Below are 21407 nucleotides of genomic sequence, written 5' to 3' on the forward strand. Positions count from 1 at the left end.
GTGTTTGGTTGAGATCTGTTATACAACATATTCGATAATCATGTGGACTCTCTTCAATCAGAGATAGTCCAACAATATTATATGAAGATAATACAGCATGTATTGCACATGTAAGAGGAGGATACATAAAAAGTGACAGAACCAAGCACATTTCACCAAAGTTCTTTTCCACACACGAGCTCCAGAAGAGCCGTGATATTGATGTTCAGCAGATACACTCGAGTGATAATCTAGCAGATTTATTCACTAAAGCACTTCCAACTAAAACATTCAAGAAGTTAGTGGACAACATTGGAATGCGTCATCTAAAGGATCTTTAGGGCTGAACTGATGGGGGGAAGCAAGTGATTGAAAAGGTATTAGCATACTATACTCTTTTTCCTTCGTCCATGTTTTGTCCCACTGGGTTTTCCTGGCAAGGTTTTAATGAAGCAGTTTTAATCTATGCAATACCATACACAAGAATACTGTACTCTTTTTCCTTCACTAGGGTTTTGTACCACTGAGTTTTCCTTAGTAAGGTTTTAACGAGGCATATTCTTAGTGTAGTTTTGTGGAACCCAAGGAGGAGTGTTAAATATATCTCATAAATGTGTGTGGGGTCCCTAAATGTCTTATGTCATCCATAAGATCACAATGGAGTCTTATAGTGGAAGCTCCATTTGAGCCTTACAGTGGAAGCCAAAATCCAAGCCTATATAAGGCCATGTGTACGTACCATTTGGAGACACTTTTAATGAAAAAACATTTTCTCTCTTTATTTCGTGTTCTCTCCTCTCTCTCTCTGGGTCAAAGAAGTCTCATATATATTTCTCTAAATATATATATACACACACATATATTCATTACAAATTGCAGTGGAATAACATTATTGATTTTTTTTAGGATTCTTGTAATCTTGTAATTTGCCAACTCTTTGATCATTGCAAAAGCCCCCCAACTCATATATGTGTAATTAAATTAGATTATATGTTGTACAAATAAGCCTCGTGTAATAAGGGGAGCTTGTCATACATCGTATCCGGATGAAAAAGTGAATTGGTATATATGGATTGTTGGGTGTTAGCCCCACTTAACAACTTTAGGCTTTTGTATCGGATCGCGAAGCACCTACTACTGTTATAATTGGTATTAGAGTCAGACTCAATTCTTGATCCGGTGTCACACCAAACCTCAGACTCAGAAAACATCCAAATTTGTAATCTTGGTATGCAGAGTAGCCCGAGAAGCAATACTTTTAAACAATGCAAATAAATGTTGTATATTTTTTAAATAATAGTGTACCTATCGAAGTAAATACATTTATATTTTTTTTAGTTATTTTAGTGTCCATGAGTTGTATTCACAAAATAATATTGTTTATTTAATGCAGAATCAAGCATGATGTGTGCTCGAAAGATTCCCTTTAGATTATATAGAAAAGACAATTGAACAAAAAACAAAAAAAAAAAAAAAAAATGAATTTGGACCACATTTGTCTTTTAAATAATGCTGATTATTAAATTAGAGTAACTACTCTCTCATTTTCAGACCCAAAATAATTTAGAGTGGATTAATAATGGCAATTGCCAATAACACTCTCCATTAAAATTCTTAATGGTGATCGTGAATGATTGGTCGAAAAAGTTGACTTTCATGGATCCAAAAGATGTTGTGATTGGAGGAGGTTTTGATTCTTAAATTTGGTGGAGGCCTAGCTTTATACGAGTCAAATCACCATACCTCTCTCTATAGTGTGTGTGTGTGTGTGTGTGTAGAAGTTGTTTTAGATGCTTACACGGGCATATCCATAATTGCCGACCGAGTTCAAACTTAAAGGCCTTGCATTTCTGTCTACCCGTTTTGTTTTGTTTCTTTACTTATTTCTCAAACACTTTGTACACTGAAGAGAAAGGAACTCGAGCTCCAACTGATTTAAAACCATGTAACTCTCTCTCTCTCTCTCTCTCTCTCTCTCTCTCTCTATATATATATATATATATATATATTTTCATTATTTTTGTTTACTTTGGATAAGTAATGAAAGTTCAGTTATTTCAAATTTTAATCCCAACTTAGATTTTTTTTCTTTTGGATAAATAGGAAACATAGATATTGGATTTAATTCAAGATAAATTGAAGCTTTATCCAAAAAGTAAAATTCGAATTATGTGGAATTATGATACATTAAATTCAAATTCCAAATCATTTCTAGTTCTGCCATGTGCTTTAGGGAGCCCATTTTACTGTAGTCATTTATGCTCGGATCATCTGTTTGAGAATCTCTCTACTGATCCTCTCCTTGAGAACTCTGGACTAAAATTCAACGCCCCAGATTTATCCACTCACAAAACTATTCTTACGCCGCTGTTTGTAAAACTCACCATAACTTTAAACCTACCTAGAGTTAACGGCAAGAATACTAAACTGTTTTGAATTTCTCTCTCAGCGATTCCCTCAAAGCTTCCATTGAGGTAAACTACATCAATGGAAAATTGAAGAAATTATAGCTTGAATTTTGGTGGTGTTTTTTTCTCTCTTCTGAAACCTGCGTAAATTGGGAGAAATTAGCTTACGTCAATGGAAGATTTGAGGGAATCACTTCTATTTAGGAGTATTTAGTTAGGGATTTCATGATTTTGCGAAGATAGAGAAAGGAATTCAGAACCGTTTAGTATTCCTGACTTTAACCTAGGTGAATTTGATGTTAGGGGTGAGTTGGGGTTTGACGTTGGGCTAAGTTTTGGTTAAAAATAACCTAGGTGAATTTGATGTTAGGGGTGAGTTGGGGTGTGACGTTGGGCTAAGTTTTGGTTAAAAAGGACAGTGTAATGTCACGGCCGCATGTGAACTTGGAAAGGTCCAAGTCCGCTATAGTAAAAATAGTTTTGTATGTGGATAAGGTGGATGAATCTGGGCTGTTGGATTTAGGCCTGGATAGATTCTCAAGGAGAGGATTCGTTCCCATTTCTGCTTTGCGCTTTAGTGAGTGAATTTAACCATCTATGGTTTAGGAAAGTAGAAAGATATTAATTTTCAAAAAAAATTAAAAAGTAGCAAGATAATCTAAGCAAGGATTGAAAATAATTGGGGGTTCCATTTCCCATGAAACAAAGTCAGGTCATATTGTTCCCACTACATTTTGAGCACAAAAATTCATCATATAAAGTTATGAACAGACCTATAAAATTACCAAAAAGAGAGGAAAAAAGAAATCATCATATCTTATAATCCGACCATTCACACTCCCCATGAATCCTTTTGAACTCCATGGGAATTCCAAAAGTGACTTCAAGGAAGAGAGGTTTTTATAGGCCACTAAGATCACTCCTCAATCCTCATGTCCTCTTTGTGCAAATATCCTGTGTATTTTTCTTCTTGAAGAGCTTTTTTCACTCATTTAAAATGAAAACAGAGTCCTGCTGATGAAATGAGCAGAGTCTTACCACTGAGACAACTAATATTCAACGCGCCCTCCACTATGCATTTGCAGATAATGGAGCTCTCATGGCCTTCCATCCCGATCCTTTTCACTTTCCTGCTCTTTGTGTTCATGGTTTTGAAAACAGTATCAAAAACCAAGAACTCCAGTCCAAATCTACCCCCTGGGCCATGGAAGCTACCTCTCATTGGAAACGTGCACCAGCTCGTTGGATCTGATCTAACCCATCACCGCCTAAGAGATTTGGCCGCGAAACATGGACCTCTGATGCACCTGCAACTTGGAGAACTTTCCATCGTTGTTATTTCTTCCGCAGAAACCGCGAAAGAAGTGATGAAAACAAATGACATCATCTTTGCTAGCAGGCCTTTTCTTCTTGCTGCAAGTATATTTTGTTATGGTTCTACAGGCATTGTCTTCGCTCCATATGGAGACTATTGGAGACAACTTCGGAAGATTTGCTTACTGGAGCTTTTAAGTATAAAACGCGTCCAGTCATTCCGATCCATCAGGGAAGAAGAGATCTCAAACCTCATCAAATCTATTTCAACGCAAACAGGATCTCTGCTCAATCTCAGTAAAGAAATTTTGTCCTCGACATATGGCATCACTGCAAAGGCGGCCTTTGGTAAGAAATGCCATGACCAAGAAGAATTCATATCCGCTGCCAAGGTGGTCATAGAGTTGGGAGGAGGTTTTAATGTCGCCGATCTCTTCCCTTCAGTTAAAATGCTAGCTTTGATCAGTGGGCTGAGGCCCAAACTTGAGAAGGTTCATCGGAAAGTTGACATGGTACTCGACCGCATCATTGTTGAACATAAAGCTAAAAAGACAGCAACAGAGACTACTACTGATAGGGGCGAAGCAGATGAAGATCTGGTAGATGTTCTTCTAAAAGTTCAGGAGCATGGTGACCTTGAGTTCCCCTTAACCATCAATAACATCAAGTCAGTTATAATGGTTAGTACATAATTCACTTTTTGCTTCTACATATCAATTAACTTAATTCCACAACGTAATCAATCTTTGCTTCCAGCTGAGCTGAGCCAAATTCCAAAGTGGCATTGATCTACAAGGCCAACATTTCAGAGTTATAGAGAGCCAAAAACGAGTCATGACTAGGATGAGTTTGTTCTGTATTATCAATTCTTAACTGATATTAATTCCGTTTCAGGACATTTTCACTGCCGGGAGTGAGACATCATCTACAACTGTAGAATGGGCAATGTCAGAAATGCTGAAAAATCCAAGAGTTATGGAAAAGGCACAAGCCGAAGTGAGATATGTTGCAAGTAAAAAAGGAAATAGTGCTACTGTTGATGAAGCAGACCTCCATGAATTGAGCTACTTAAAGTTGGTTATCAAAGAAACCCTGAGATTACACACTACTCTCCCTTTATTACTTCCAAGAGAGTCCACCGAGAGATGTGAAATTAAGGGATATGAGATACCTGCCAAGAGCAAAGTCATTGTCAATGCATGGGCAATTTGTAGAGATCCCGAACAATGGACTGATCCAGAAAGCTTTAATCCAGAGAGATTCCTTGACAGTCCAATTGATTACAAGGGAACTCATTTTCAATATACGCCATTTGGTGCTGGAAGAAGAATATGTCCTGGCATATCGTTCGCGTCAGCTAACATTGAGCTTCAACTTGCACAACTATTGTATCACTTTGACTGGAAGCTTCCTGATGGAGCAAATCATGGAGATCTAGACATGACTGAGGTCTTTGGTGCATCGGTTCGAAGGAAAAGAGATCTGTGTGTGATTCCCATTTCCTATCATCCTTCAAGTACTGCTAAATAAGGCAAGAAGCCAGAAAGCATTAATTGGATGTTCATTATCAAACTTTCAATTCTATGTGAACCTGCAATTTTTATTAGTTTACACTAATCATGCAAGCATTTGTTACAGCATAAAAAAATAAGAAGATGAATGTTGGTGGACTAATCAAAATGCAATAAGTTTGCAATAATATATATTAGTACTATCCTATAAGTTTACTTTTTGAAACAATCTGAAGCCAAAATTTCTTTTGTTAGAAGGAACGTGAATGGTGGTGGACTATTAGTAATGGTATAAGCTCAAATTGTAAAGTGTAAAAATGCATATTCAACTGTGAGGATAATTATCTTGATTAATGGATAATGACCTTTCTATATATCTATGCAGGTGAGCATGCATATACATGAGAGCTTGTGGTGTGGAACATGATGCAATTGAGACAGTAATCAATAATCATCAAAGAACGATAACCGGTTATAAATAAATTAAAATAAAATAAAAAATCAAAGCACTATAACCTAAATGCTGCACATCACCATATATTTCCCATGTCAAACAAAGTTGCAAATATTCAATCTAAATTTTGAAAGATGCTTATCAACCAACAAAACACCCACCCTCAAAACGAAAATCTGCACAACAATCATATAACAAAGCATTACAAACTTCTTATTGCATGAGCTACGCAGCTTCTGAGTTCTGACCAATAGTCTTTATCGTGAGTATAGTTGGCATGATCACTATCATCTCCATTGTCTTTATGTTCTTATTGATTCCTCTTGTTTATCATAAACTTCCACCAACAAGCCACATGGATCAAAATCCTCTCCTGTGCACCATCACAACATTTTCGTAACGTACATCACTAACTGGACGGGACAGGACACTCTTTCGCAGGAGATGATTTTACTCCCAAGCCACCAGGCATGGTTAAAAACATCTAAATTTATATTATATTTAGGATTATTGGGGATCAAAATCCTCTCATGTGAAACAATAACCTTGTCCCCTCCGGTTAATGATGTTGTGATGCAATGCTAAACATCACAACATTTTCTTAACGTGCATTACCAACTATAGGGAACTGTCTTGCTATAAAGGATTTTAGTCCCATCATCAGACCTCTCTCATGAGGTTTGACTAAATTACCTACGGATGTTCCTACACCCTCCAGCCAAGGTTAGTACCTGAAATTCTTCAATGATATTTACAAAAATACTATTTTGCCCCTAGAAAATTGAAAATTACCTTTTTTAACCATTAAACACCCCTCAATTCCAAAAAACCCTAACCCTAACCATCAATTAAACCCAAAACAATATGCAGACCTTCTTTGTCATCCACCATGGAAATGATCAAGATACTATTCAGACCTCCAATTCACAAACCCTTCCATATACGCCTTTATCCTCATCATTTATTTCTCTCTACTTATCACCATCGTCTCTTTCATATTCACACCCAAAAGGGCCAAAACCACTCCGATTCTGCTCCTCCCAACCTCACAGCAACCTACCATTTTATCTAACTTTCTTCATTTTCATGCATTTTGTGTGTGTATGCAATTGTATAATTTGTATATGTATACAGGCATGTAGAAGAATGAATATATATGTAAGAACTTACCAGAGCTACCAATTATGCCTTCGACGACGATCCCTGCCGGCGACAGATCCGATTAAACGAAGCAATCCCGCGACTAAATCCACAATCACAACGTTTGATGAGTCGAAGCGTGTAGAATTTGACATTGTGTAATACTAAAGAGTGAGAGAGAGAAAAAAAGAAAGTAAATTGTAGAATTTGGATAATAAAAGTATTAAAAAAAATAATTAGTTTAAATATTACTATTTATTTAGATTAAACAAGTTATATTACAGGGTTTTGGATAACAAAACTGATAGAAATATAATAAGATTAAATATTATTTATTTAGATTAAATAAATTATATTAATCTTAAAAATAAATAAAAATATTAAATTATATAGATTTAAGCTTCATCGAAAAACGTAAAATATTTTTCAAGATTTTTTTTTAAAGGTAAAATATATATTTTTTATTTTTATTTTTAGATATTTGACAAAAACTTAGGTCAAGATTGAATGATCAAGTAAGGTGGTGAGTTTAAAATAACTTATCGAAAATTAACAAATAAGTTATTTCAGTTAAATTTTAATTTTATTTTTCATTATAAATATTTTTCAACATCCAAATATAAAAAAATACAAAAAATATTTTCCACTCAAACAACAAAACTTAAGTAAGAATGTTTTTGTCAAATCAATATTAGTTGTATATTATATTTTTTATTAGCTCAAATTATTTCAACCTAAAATATTTTTCATATGAAATCTTTTACATGTTAATTTTAATTTATGGTGTTTAGCTTAAACTTGAAAATAAATTTTTAAAAAACAAAATATAATTTCTTTCAAAATCAAACATATAAAGAATAAAATCCCAAGAAAAAATTCATTTCTCTCTAGCTTATCCAACAAAATAATCTTATATATATATATATATAATTTATCTACCAAGCAAGATTGTTCTTTAGATATGATTTTTATCATTTTTTTTAAGTAATTATTTTTTAAAAACTTGAATCGTATCCGACTATCATCATGATTAGTTACCCTATACTATAATATAATATAATATTATATATATATATATATATATATATATATATATGTAATACAAAGATTAATCTTTGGACGAATTTTTTTTATCAAAGAAGAGATTAATTCAAACTTTTGATTAAGAGTCTAGAAGATTACAGAGTTAATTTCTCAACCAGCACTCGCATTTGTCAACCGACTTCATTTGATTTCATCGATTATAATCAGCTATATATATATTTTTTGAAAAACATTTTATTTTAGGTAATACAACAAAATCCTTTCGGTGTATTAAATCGGACCTCCTTAATTGCTTCTATTACCGTATTATTATTATCTTATCCTAAGAAGTTTAATGAAAGAACAATACCTTAATTTAGTTCCCAAATTAATAAAACTCTAACACGCGCTAGAAAAGAAAGTGGTCTTAAAAATTAAACGACGAAGAAGGAGTTACAGTTTCAGCTGAATACCAATAACCGTCGACGACATGTCTAATCCTCTGCAACCTCCACCACTGTGGCGTGGCCAATTCTCGTACAACTACATTGTAAAAACACCTCTATCATATATATATATATATATATATATATATATATATATATATGACCTTTTCTTTTACACACACAATTAGTAACTTCAATTCTTCTAAAATCAACCCATCTTTGTATACTGTGTTATACCACCTCCCAAGCCTGCAAATTTAGAGATAACCCATCCAAAAAACAGAGCATGGTGGCCAAGAATTTGATAGTTTTTAGTGTTTGTGTTGTGGGTTTGTTGGCTTTTTTTGGTGAATTTGAATTAGGAGGGAGTGAAGAAGACGTGTACAAGAGGAATTTTATTACTTGGGATGATGTGAAGGTGGATGAAAATAAGGTGAGGATGGGTTTGAGTGATGAAGACGATGATTATTATCAAAGTGGGGTTATTCTGGTTGTCAAGAATGGAATGGGTGATTCAGTCACAGTTCAAGGTGCAGTTGATATGGTTCCCCAATACAATTCTCAGAGAGTTAAAATTTACATTCTTCCTGGAATTTACAGGTCTCTTCTGTAACTGTGTTTATGTGCGTGTGTGTGTTGTTAACCACTCTGTATAGACTGTATGTGCATATGTGTGTGTATATATATATATATAGTACTATATATTGAGCTCTTGACGACGAAAACCTTATGCAATGGTTTGCCCTTTGATGCTCTTGATGGTTAAAAGAATTCTATAAACGCTGTTTTTTTAAAAAAAAATTAACCAAATATCCCTTCACTTTTATGAGTTGGTTTTATTTGGATAGTATAATAATAAAGATTCTCATCTCAGATCTCTGAATTTGAACTCCTTAAAACCACTCTGAATTGGCAGTGGCATAGTAAAAAATCTACTTAAATGTGGCAACCATTAACAATAATGTGATAAAATATTTTGAACCAATGTTTATATATATTGAGAGGTCTTTTTTGAAATTTTTTTGTTAAACAAATTAGTTAGAAAATGAGGGATTTTTAGGGTCTTTTGTGAATTTTATAAATGCATTAACAAAATTTGTGCAGAAAATTCCAGTGGTGGCAATTGCCCCCACTGGTTCCAATGTGGCTCGCCACGGTCCCGTAGTGAATTATGACGTGTTCTAAGAGATCTGAAATACACTACAACAACAACTAAGCATTTTTTTAATTAGTTTGCGCAATCTCGTATCTCCATTTTGTTCTATTTGTAACTATAATCTCAGTCAATTCACATATTATTATATCTTTCCTTACTAAAGCTACTCACGTTAATTTTTGTCTTCCTCTTAGTATTAATCTCTCTTCTTAATATTTCTTGAACCGTAACTTTTTCTAAGTGATTATTGAGTATATTTGTAAAGCTCTACAATTCTTTATACATGTACTCTGATTTTCTCTTGCAAAATAGATTCTAGTAATTAGTTGATTTTATATTTTCTTTGATTTTGTTTGTTTACCTTCTCATTTTAAATTTCATATTATGTGACAGAGAGAAGGTACTCATTCCAATCACCAAGCCATACATATCATTCATTGGAGATCAAAATCGAGCGTCAGAAACCGTAATTACTTGGAATAACAAAGCCTCCGATAAAGATGAGCATGGGCATGAACTGGGTACCTCTAGATCAGCTTCTGTCACAGTTGAATCCGATTACTTCTGTGCTACTGGACTCACCTTCCAGGTACAGAAATCGTCCATGTGCCTTATGATGAATAGCTTAGGGATAGAATGGTCCGAATATTATGCGGGTCCCACAATAGAACTCACGCGGCACGGAATATTCTGCATCATTAACATTGCTAATACAATAATTTTATATGAATTACATTACATCGTTATTTCATTATATTGGATATTGTCACAAGTCTGTTTACATTACATTGTTATTCTAGTTGATAATTTGGGTCTAAAACATTAATGGAAAAGCTTTTATGCCCTTAAATATGTTTAAGTGAAAATTATGAATCTCACTTGAAACATATCTAAAGGCAAATAAACCATCAGTTTATTTTTAAACCTGAGTTATCGGTTTAAATAAGTCATGTTAGATGAATAAAGTTATTTGACTTTTCGGAGTAATTAATTAATTAAAACCTTTTTTTTTTAGTGAAAAAAATATGGTATGATTTTCTTTTGAAAATGCTATCATGTACAATATAATGTCCTAAAATTCTGTTTAATAATTGCTTGTTTTACAGAATAGTATAGTTGCAAAGGCTGGAGACAATGGAAGGCAAGCAGTAGCATTGAGAATAGCTGGTAATAAAGCCATGTTCTATAAAGTGAGGATTTTGGGGTCTCAAGACACACTTTTAGATGACTATGGATCACATTATTTCTACCACTCTTACATTGAAGGAGCCATTGATTTCATATTTGGCTCATCAAGATCGCTCTATCAGGTATAAATCTATAAAAAAAAACTCCCCTATTTATTGTACTATTTATCAACCCCAAAAACAAAAAGAAATCATTGTTGCTTAAATCTAAAATGAATAGAAACAAAAACAAATAAATAATTCTAGGTTCTATTCCTCTTGAAAGATGACATAAACATAATCTCAGATCCAATATTTCAATTCAGGTTTTTTTTTTTTTTTTTTTTTTTTTTTTTTTTTTTTTTTTTGACAATTTGATGCATGATAAACATTCTAGTCTATCTGATACATCTTCTGATCCTTTCTTTTTTTTTTTGTTGTCTTCTTTTTCCCCTCCTATAGGATTGTGTTCTTCACTCAACTGCAAAAACCTTTGGAGCAATTGCAGCTCATAGAAGGGATTCAGCAAATGATGATACAGGATTCTCTTTTGTAAACTGTACAATCAATGGAACTGGTACTCTTTACTTGGGAAGAGCTTGGGGAAACTACTCAAGAACAATATATTCATATTGTGATATAGACAATATCATAACTCCATCTGGATGGACTGATTGGGATAACCCATCCAGGCAAAGGTATGAATCTCTTTTCTAACTCACCCACCCACCCACCAATAGAAAAGCACTTAGTCAGGCGAACAACTCCATTGTTTTAATGTAAGTAAGGGATGACATTATGATGATGTCGGTGGTGAGGCTAACGTCATCATGACTTCATCCCCCACTCATGTGAAATAGTCGGAGTTGTTCAACTGTCTAACTCTAAATGATTTTCTATAAATACTCGGATGGCAATTTCGGGGGAGAAGAACAAAGGCCAGTTCAGATTGGATCAAAATGTTTAGTACATGTTTTGAAAATTCAAAACTTTAATAAACTTGGTTTTCATGTATAGGAGTGCAGTATTTGGTGAATACAAGTGCAGAGGCAGAGGAGCTAATAGAAGGGATAGAGTGCCTTGGTTGAAGTCTTTCAGTTATGAGGAAGTAAAACCTTTTCTAGATAGGACGTTCATAGGTGGAGAGCAGTGGCTGAGACTATAGTAACATTTTCATGTGTCCTGTTGCTTATGAATGCAAGCTGACATGGCGGTGAAAGGGATAGAGATTATTGTGGCTTCAAGGGTAAAATAGTCATTTCGGCATAAATTTTGACCATTTTCTTCCCTTCCTCGGAGGGAATGAGTGGAGGAGTCTTTATACTAAGACCATTAGATGCATATTCAATTTTGGCCTGTTGGAAATATAGTATAGACTTGAAATGCAAGCAACATCTATGCTATATAGACTTAAAATTGAACATTGGCCTATGTGCAATATAAATACGAAGTATGTTGTATCTTTTCCCAACAACTGCAAATGCAAGTAAAATTTATGTTACATGGAATTCAAAATGCATGAAGCACTCAATACAAAGTATGTTGTATCTTTTCCCAACAACTGCAAATGCAAGTAATGTGACAAACAAATGGCCTATTTGCAATATAAATAGGAAGTATGTTGTATCTTTTCCCAACAACTGCAAATGCAAGTAATATTTATGTTACATGGAATTCAAAATGCATCAAGCAATCAATCAAACAAATGATTACCAAGATATGCTCATACGCCGAGAAGATGTATGACTGTTTCAGCGCAGCTATGACCATCTTAAGTTTCACAATTACCAGACAAGATGAAGATAAAGACCAGTATGATCAACTTCTAAGGAAATATTTCCACAACACTATATCATGAAATGGTCAATATGGGAAAGGGAAGCTACATATACAATGATAATAAAGATGATTTAATAATAGTTCTAGTTTTACAAGAGAACTCAATATCATTGGTACAAGTACAAATACAAAAGCACACTAAAAAGGTTTAAGTAGAGCTTCCTATATAAGGGACCTCCCCATCATGTAATCCTAAAACAATCAGTTAACTGAATCCATTAGAGATTTCTAACCTCATTCTGTACACCCAAAAGCTTCTCCCATGTCCAATAAGAAGTGCAAGATATATAACTCCGATCACCTCTCTATCTTTATTTACAAATATCCCAACCCTCGGGCTAAACTCCATTTTACCATCAATCACCACCACTACTGTTAAGAGAATGTACCTCTGTGAACTCCTGTGAAGCGCCTTATGCCACCAGTTCAATGGGTTTTGTTTCACATTTCTGTCCAGCAGTTTCACACTCTATCTCTAATTTGTCCCCATCCTTGTCTTCATAACCAGCATCGTCACTGTCATCCTCATTCTCATTGTCGCTGTCGTCATCAAAATTATTGATGTCATCGTCACCATGGACATAATCTGCATGGTCTTTTTCACTGCTGTCATTGACATGATTGTCATTATCTCCGTTATCTTTGTCTTCTATTGACAGTTGCTTCTCATCATTCATCCAATCCATTTCTTTCAAAAGGCCATCAGAAGAGACCAAACCAGCTAAGCTAGGCTTCTCATTTTCAACAACAATGGGTTTGATACTGGAGGGAACTTCATCACATGACATTGGAAGATCATCAGATTTCACCTTTTTGGTAATCAAGGATACAGAAAGCTTTGTATCCGGGCAAATAGCAGCAGATATGGCTGAGAGAATATCAGGATTTGAAGCAATATCGACCCAATGGTCCCCCACCCAATCTCTTGAAACTCTTACATGCTTCCTATATATTTTTAAAGCTAAATTTTCACCTAAGATCACCAAATTAACATTGCTTTAGAAAAAGCAAAAAACTAACAGAGTTCCAAATATAGAGGGGAAAAAAACAATGATAGAAAACATAGAAGAGATAAGAATTGAATCAATTTTCCAAAGAAAAACATACTGGGTATATAGACTTGCAGACTTTCATCTCCATGATTACTGCTGCCAGTTACAACCCCTTCCCACCAACCATCACTCCACCACGCATCCACTGGATCTCCAACCTCAAAAGCAAGATCTGTTTGATTGTGAGGAGGGGCTGGCCTGATTGTTGGGCGGCCTGAGCATCTCATTCCAAGTTTATCTGGCACTGCCAGTCTGAAACTCGGGATCCACTCCTACAAATTGAAGACAAGTGTCAAAAGATTATTTTTTCCCCTAATCAGATTAGTTTTCTGAATTCAAGACTCGAGATAGTTCATTTTAACAAGACACAAAAATAGTGTCATGGCATGAAGTCTTCAAAAAACCAGTGACGGACAGAAACTTGTGTGAGCGGCCACTACAGTAATCCAAATATGGGTATAAAATACTGGGGTATTTTAAATTTTAGTGGGGGCATTTACATAATTTTACAAAATTTAAGTATAAAGTACTAATAAAGAGAATTCCAGTGGGGGCGGCATGCCTTAGCTCCACGGCTCACAAAAATTGCATTTATATGATAACCAAGTGGAAATTAAACTCCTGATAAGTGGCTACAGTGTGTGAGATTTCTAGCCCAAAAATCACACCAGAACTGCTGTTTGAATACTGAACACATGATATATTGATACTCAATGAATATTCAACTTCCAATTCTTATCTGGCCGGTAATTCAATTTTAAGGAATGCTACAATCAGAACAACCTCCAGTCTGGGTCCATTCAAATTGCAGCCATTTGACTGAACACTCAAAATGAAGCCATGATCAATAGCTTTAAGGACTTCTAGATATTACATACAGCATACGAACTAAATCTACACTGTTCTGAAAGGAAATAGAGACCATGTGCTTTTATGAACATTGTTCAAGGATTAGAAGCCCCATATAACTTGTAGTGTTGAAGTTGCTTGATTGGAAGTCATCATTGGCATATGACTACATTAGACATATGACTAAATTAGAGGAATCTCGTTAAAAGAGATAAGTGCAATTATATACTATTTTAAAATTTAAAAAATAAAATAATAAATCATAATGAACCCTAGAGTGAAATCAGGTACTCAGCACTAGTATATACCAGGGGAATCTTCTAGGAATTGCCACCTTTTCGTAAATTATTTACAAAAGGGGGACAAAAACCTAAATTTAATCATGAAGACATTATACTTCAATAGCTCTTGAAGCTTAACACACTCTGTATTTTTATTTATTCACTTTTCTTTTTTTTTCTTTTATTGTGAAACCATACAGAGAAGAAAGTACATTACTTGTGGATGATGAATGATTCTAATTTCTAAAGCAAATCCATTTAGTTCTATTTCAAATTTTAACTCCAATAGGAATAAAATTTTAAAGAAGTTTTTAAGTGCCGAAGCATACCTCAAGATTCCCGTATCCATCTTCATCCTTCACATCGTCGTATTGGACTTTCATCTGTCTCTGAGATACCTCCAACACTGTACACCTAAACCAGCAGCCTCGGATACCGCTATCTTGGCACAGCAACTCTATCTTTTCATTAACCTTAAAAATTGTGGCATGCCAAGGATAGTGCTCAATAAACTTGCGCGAAAGCAGTCTCCTACTCAACAAACCAGACTTCTTGAATGATGGTTCACAGGTCAACATCTGACGCCTTCTACAACTTCTAGTCCTTTTGCCCAGCTTCACATAGTCACCTGGGCTGAATTCCTCGTCTTCAAAGAAATCAGGATCCAAACATGAAAAGATTGGTTGATCATGATAGCCACGCAATTTACTCAAATTGAAAGGCTTCACACGATTGTTTCTAAATTGTCTAAAGCAAAGTTGTACTTTAGCTAACAAAGCATGTGGAAATACAGATTCACATTTCTCATAATGTTCACGAGTTAAGACTACGGCAGGACCGTCAACACACTCTGCACTGATGACTTGGGAATATGGGGTGATGAAAACCTCTTTGGGGTGAGGATTTCGTAAAGAAATTACACCCTTGACTTCTTGATTATGGTGAAACCACCTCACTTTGACCTTTTTATGTCCCTTCCTGTCTTCATACATATCATCCAGATATGCAAGATGGCGATTCTCTTCTTCGGCCATGACAAAAACGAAGGACTGTGTCTAATATCAGGAAAAATAAAATCAATGGAGTTATTAAAAAAAAAAATGCAAATTCAGAGTAACATGGTGCCATTTCAAAAGGGAAATTGAGGTTCAAAACTTGAGGCGATCTCAAGGCAATGCTATATAAGAAGTTTACATCTGTAGTCTAGTAGAATGAATTCCAAGTCATGCCTCAAAGTTCAGATATAATACACATGCTTTAAGGCCCACGGCATGCATGAGGCAAACAATACCTATAATTTAACTATGACTAAAAACCGATAAATCTTCCATTTGTAAGTATTTATTAAATTAAACAGATAAATTAGTTGAAATGGATTATGATAAAATAATAACAACTGCATTATTTACCTTTCTCTTTTACCTATCAAGTTTCAAATAAAAAGAAGCATGAAAATGTATATTAAGACTAAGGAGTCACCCATACTGAATACTTGTATGATTTAACTTCTTATGGAGATGTATCAAATGCTCCCTAAATGTATCAACTTAGGTTCTTCTCAGATACTCTGGATAATGTGTCTAACATTCCATGAACATCAGGATGAGGCATTTCTTGTATAGTAATAGAGTACAATTGTTTCAAAAAGACAACATAAAAGTTGTTCTATTTCTTGGAAGAGAACAACTAGGATATAAATAAAACTTTTCAAATTTGATCTCAATACATACAACGTCATCATACAGCCACAGTTTTAACACTTAAAATTTTAACATTAAATTTTAAAACTATGAGTTGGAAACTTGGACTATTTGGTAAATTCTTCAACAAAGGTTGTTGTCATTATATGTGTACAAGAAAAAATTCTTTTAATGTTTATAATAAATATATGAATATGTATTAGGATATAGTTTGGACATGTGCATAGAAGACCTTTAAGTGCGCTAGTTAGGAGATTGACATAGTCCATATTGAAGGTAATACCCTGAGGAAGACCGAACTTAACATGGGTAGAGTTGGTAAGGAAGGATAAAATATCATATGGTTTGACTGAGTCCATGGCCTTTGATAAACGGAATGAAAAATTAGGATTCATTTAGCCAACCCCAAGTAGTTGGGAAAAAGGCTTTGGTGGTTGTTATTGTTGTTGTAATTGGAATGTGTATTAGCATGCATCTTCCCGATTCCACCTACTTTTTGAGTTTATTTTGCATCCTCATGTCTATATTTTGTTGTATACATAACTTGTATCCGCATATACTTCAGTCTTTTAAGAACTACATTTTTAATGTAATATACTTGGAGTTTGAAGCCCCTTAAGGCTTTGAATCATTTAAGGGGTTTCTCTCTTTTTATCTTTTTTCTTTTTTCTCCAACCAATTAATTTTAGCTAAAGGATTATCTTACACCTTACAGTTTACTCCTTTGCTAAAACTTAAGATTTTTAAAGCATGAAAATTAAGTGAGGAACTCTATGCCATACACATTAAGTATTATAGATCCAAAGACCCCACTTCATTGCTTCCCTTTTGAAAGATATTGCTTACCGCTATTGTAGTCCCATTCCTGCAAAATGCTGGGTAGTGCTTGAGTTGTTTACCACATGCCCATGCTACACCTGACCACACAATGTCTGATGCATGTCCTCTCAAATTCTTTGCAAGACGATCCTATATAATGAAGTCAGACAAATATAAGAAGAAACAATTTGTAGTAAAATGAAGGCATAGCAAAAAAGATATACCTTGTAATCTGGCATGTGAGGCTGTTGAGCCCTGACTTTGTTCACTGGATCACTTTTTGGTGATTCTATCATTGGAAATGATAAAAATTGTTAGTGTACTGGAGTGATATGGCAGTTTTTCTGTTAAGAAACAGAATAATTAACATGAAAATAAATTATATCCATGGCCCAAAAGATAATTCATTGTAACCAAAAGTTGGGAATTTATATAATCTGAATCAGATATCATCACCAGAATGACTAATCAGGCTTTGGAACAACTAGAGGGGAAAGAAACACAAAGGATGTAGTACAATTCAAGCTTCGCTCAGTACAGAGTAAAGGCACATTCTTCCAAGACCAGGCTGTCATCATCTCTCTTCTAAGCTACATGCATCTTTAAGCTAAAATTATAGATTAATGTCAGCATGGATTGTTAATATGAATATCAGTGCGCATTCAAAAATGGATTGGTTGCCACCTTTAAGCTACTAAATCTCAAGCACTTCTGTTTAGTAATATATATATATATATATATATATATATATATAAATCAAGGAACGAGATTTTCATGGTTTATCAAGGTTTTATTAATTTTTTTTTTTTTGGAGGGATGATTGGTGCAATCAAGAGTTAAGCAGAAACACATATCACAATATAAGCAATTTTCACCACTATAATTGACAAAAATTCCAGGTAACTCTGGCATCTAATGGCACTACATAAAAATACAAACAAAAAGTTCTCTTTTTATATTGTAAAAAATGTTCACTGCTTCAATTACCCTAACAAATTAAATTTTACCTTATGTCATTCCTGTAGTTACAATTAGAGGTTCTGGCATATTTTCAAAAGTTGTTAGTGCTTTCAATTTAGAAAAAAATTAAATTAAAAATCTTTGATTTTTAGATGTCATTCAGCAACTAATTGGCATTTGATTTTGAAATGAAGTAATTGCTGGACTCAACTCAACTCACTCTACCCACTCTCTGTGGAAAGCGAAATTCTGATATTGAAATTTTGTTCATGTTCAGATCTAGGAGCGGGACATTCATTTGAGTCATAGTTGATTTCCTCCTATAGCTTATGCTGCTACAGAAACATGGCTATGGCTAAATAACACTAGATTAACAAGATCTTGATTCCAAAATTTAGGTGTCTTGATCAGTAAATCCTACTACACTATTATAAAAATGATCAATAGACAACAACGAAAGTGCACAATAACAGCACCATCTGATTTTTACAGAAATTGTCATTACTTTCACCCTCTGACCCCTTCATTGCACTGTCGTAGTATTGTACTCAATATTGTCTATCACAATCCTTGATAGCCACAAACCAATGATTTTGCTCATAGGAATTTTTTTTTTTTTTTGATAAGTAATTTTGCTCATAGGAATTGAGAACTTGTCACATATAAAATAACCCTGTCCTAAAAAAACCCAATGCTCAACAACTTCATCTTTTGTTTCTCTCTTTTGGGGATTAAGGCAATGGGGTTTGAAACTTGATATCCATTAAGCAACAAGTCACCAATTTTAATTGGGAGTTGATCCAACGAAAATTATTAGGAAAAAACAACCAGTTAGGGCTACTCACTCCACATGCTAATTATTGAGTTCTAACAGTGAATTGATCATATTCTTCTATGATTTGTGTTGTCACTGACAACAATGTATGCATGATGATTCATGTCTTCTCTAATCTTACACAAATTTCGAACATTCCACCAACTCGTGCCATAGGGAGGAAGCCTCATATTCATGATGGGAGTATTAAATGTAATATGCAATGACAGTACTTCGACAAATATATGCAGTTAGACATTTAGTCAACTCAAGTAACTTAATTGTGTACAGTTAGAATAAGGTATCGGTAGCGGAGTTCATATACGCTGACCACAAAGTTGCTTGTGTGATTAACCAACTATTACCGATAATTTCCAACTTGCAAAGAAGTACCCAACTCACAGGAAGTATCCTTCTAACAAGACTAGACAAACAAGTTGCATGAAGTTTTCTACCATAGAGGAGGATAATAAACCATAAAGTTCATCAATAATTAAAGTAACATTATTAAAACTGTGTTAAGAAGATGAATATGCCAAGCCAAGTACAAACCAGTAAAACCATGTTGCAGGCATGTGCTAACACATTAAGTACAATTTACGAAAAACTACAAGGAAATTTCTTTATAAAGAAGTATATAGTTGTAAAAGAGCAAACTTTACAGCAAATTATAGAGAACTTATACAAAGTTTGAGCATAAAGTTTTGATAAAATCATAAAGCAAAATTTGCTCCTATGAAGTCTTCTATAAATTTCATAACATTTTTCATTTTTGTCACTCTGAAACAATGACTGAAAAATCAAATGCATTGTGGTATAGCCTCACTAACTAACTGAATGTCAACACTACATAACAGCTCTAGTAACTTTCTGTGCTCATCAATATAGTAGCAGGGTTTTATCCTATGCTTTCCTACAAAAATATATATTCCACATCTAACTATAGACTTATAGAGTCATCATGCATCAATAATGGTCATATATCCCTAGAGTTTCAAAAAATATTGTGAAGTACAGAACAGATAAAGTAAACATACTGGACCGACCGCTTTGCCGGTGCTGCTTCGATAGCATAGATGTGAGCCAATTCACAACCTCTCTCCTTGATCTCCATCTGTAGCCGGCATGGACCGAGTTCTCGGTCCCATAAACTTTCAAGAACTCTTCAGCAACAACATAGAACATGTGCCTAACACTCCTTTCAGTGCCCACAACAGCAAGAATAGAATCCCCGGAAACATCCTTCAGGAAATAGTGAACCACCCGCTTGCCCCGCTCCTTGGAAACAAATTGCTCTTTCCACTCCACAAAACAGTGACCATTTGCAGCCATGGGGTTAACAAAGAATCAGAACCCTAAAAGAAACCCTAATTGCATAGCTGAAGATGGACCCAAAAATTTGGCAAAAAGGTTCAAACCCAATTAAATTATTTGCCTAAGAAGCTTCAATATCTCAACAATTGAGACAGAAAGCTACAACCTTTTCTAAGTTCTAGTGTCCCCTAATTTGATTAGCCCTAAGAAACCCAACAATTCTCTCCTCAAGCTCAAAGATAACAAACAAGAACTGGGTAGTTAATCTAAACTGAAAAAAAGCCCCCCACAAACCTATGATTTTGAAGATCTACCAGGAGATCAAAGCACTTACAAAAATGAAGATGGGTCTGGGTCTCAAAGCCCTAAGAAACATAAAGATAAAATTTTGGAAGCTTTTTATAAGAAATTCATCAAGAAAATGAAATGGGCATCTATAATTGTAATAGTAGTCAGGAGGCAAGGAACAAAAAAGTGGAGTCTAGGAAGGATTGTGGGTTGAACCTGATGATGATTTTAGGTTTGCAGCTTTAAGAAAGAGGCAAGAACATAAGGGTTTATTTGTGTTTTGGACTGTGAAATGTTGAGATGAAGAAAGAGAATGGGAGCGAAGCTAAGAGTGAGAGAGAAGATGGGTACCTTAGGTTCAGGGATACAATAAACATGGTAAGTGGGAGAGTTGCAGAGGCCCGGAACTTCACATCCCATGCAGCTGTTGAGGAGAGAGAGAGGAGAGACAGAGAAGGGTCTGGTGGCCGGTAGGTAAAAGGGTGAAATTATCGTAATGATCCCTTCTTATGAGGAAACTTTAGAGTATGAATCACTTAGACGCTTATACACTATATTGAGCTCCAGTGGGGACCAACAACATGAATGGTACACTATTTTTTTTTTTTTTTTTTCTTTGTTCTTTCTTGCAAAATAATATTTGAGGTTGTGAAATTTCTTTTGTCACATTTTTGTAAAGTAAACTTGGACGTCCATGTAATTCTTTTGTCCATTTTTGTGTTCGGTGGTGGGAAGGAAAGAAGGAAGAAAGGGGTGTAGAGAGATAATAAGAAGGAATAAAAAAAATTTCTTAGAAATGATACAAATAAATAAAGGAGAATAGAAAGTACAATCCATCCTCCTTTTTTTATAAATTTTTATCTGCCCATAGACGTACCAAATAAAGGAACAAGT

General features: G+C 34.6%; 3 protein-coding genes across 6 annotated transcripts; 2 read left to right on the forward strand and 1 right to left on the reverse strand.

The window, feature by feature from the left end:
• Positions 1-1725: 1725 nt before the first annotated feature.
• LOC132312262 (desmethyl-deoxy-podophyllotoxin synthase-like) lies at positions 1726-5312 on the forward strand. 3 transcript variants are annotated; one of them, XM_059810558.1, is made up of 3 exons: positions 1726-1924; positions 3395-4381; positions 4596-5312. In XM_059810558.1, the coding sequence occupies exons 2-3, from the start codon at positions 3410-3412 to the stop codon at positions 5229-5231; spliced, it is 1608 nt and encodes a 535-aa protein (XP_059666541.1). In that variant the 5' UTR covers positions 1726-1924; positions 3395-3409; the 3' UTR covers positions 5232-5312. The 3 variants fall into 3 exon arrangements, with proteins under 3 accessions (XP_059666541.1, XP_059666542.1, XP_059666540.1); XM_059810559.1 differs by having other exon boundaries at positions 1727-1924; positions 3473-4381; XM_059810557.1 differs by lacking the exon at positions 1726-1924 and having other exon boundaries at positions 2013-4381.
• A 3249-nt stretch (positions 5313-8561) lies between these two features.
• LOC132314422 (pectinesterase QRT1) lies at positions 8562-11795 on the forward strand. The gene is made up of 5 exons (XM_059813289.1): positions 8562-8875; positions 9825-10020; positions 10538-10741; positions 11060-11295; positions 11615-11795. Exons 1-5 carry the CDS (start codon positions 8562-8564, stop codon positions 11760-11762), a joined length of 1098 nt encoding a protein of 365 aa, XP_059669272.1. The 3' UTR covers positions 11763-11795.
• A 691-nt stretch (positions 11796-12486) lies between these two features.
• On the reverse strand, positions 12487-21012 carry LOC132312263 (uncharacterized). Of its 2 annotated transcripts, none has more exons than XM_059810561.1 (6): positions 19958-21012; positions 17362-17426; positions 17165-17287; positions 14948-15673; positions 13544-13760; positions 12487-13409 (listed from the first exon to the last, which is right to left on the reverse strand). In XM_059810561.1, the coding sequence occupies exons 1-6, from the start codon at positions 20241-20243 to the stop codon at positions 12850-12852; spliced, it is 1977 nt and encodes a 658-aa protein (XP_059666544.1). In that variant the 5' UTR covers positions 20244-21012; the 3' UTR covers positions 12487-12849. The 2 variants fall into 2 exon arrangements, with proteins under 2 accessions (XP_059666544.1, XP_059666543.1); XM_059810560.1 differs by having other exon boundaries at positions 19949-21011.
• Positions 21013-21407: the final 395 nt, after the last annotated feature.

This window comes from Cornus florida, unplaced genomic scaffold, assembly GCF_030987335.1.
Source record: "Cornus florida cultivar Cherokee Brave unplaced genomic scaffold, ASM3098733v1 CherokeeBrave_3.0.0_Hap2_Chr06, whole genome shotgun sequence".
NCBI classification, from domain to species: Eukaryota; Viridiplantae; Streptophyta; class Magnoliopsida; order Cornales; family Cornaceae; genus Cornus; species Cornus florida.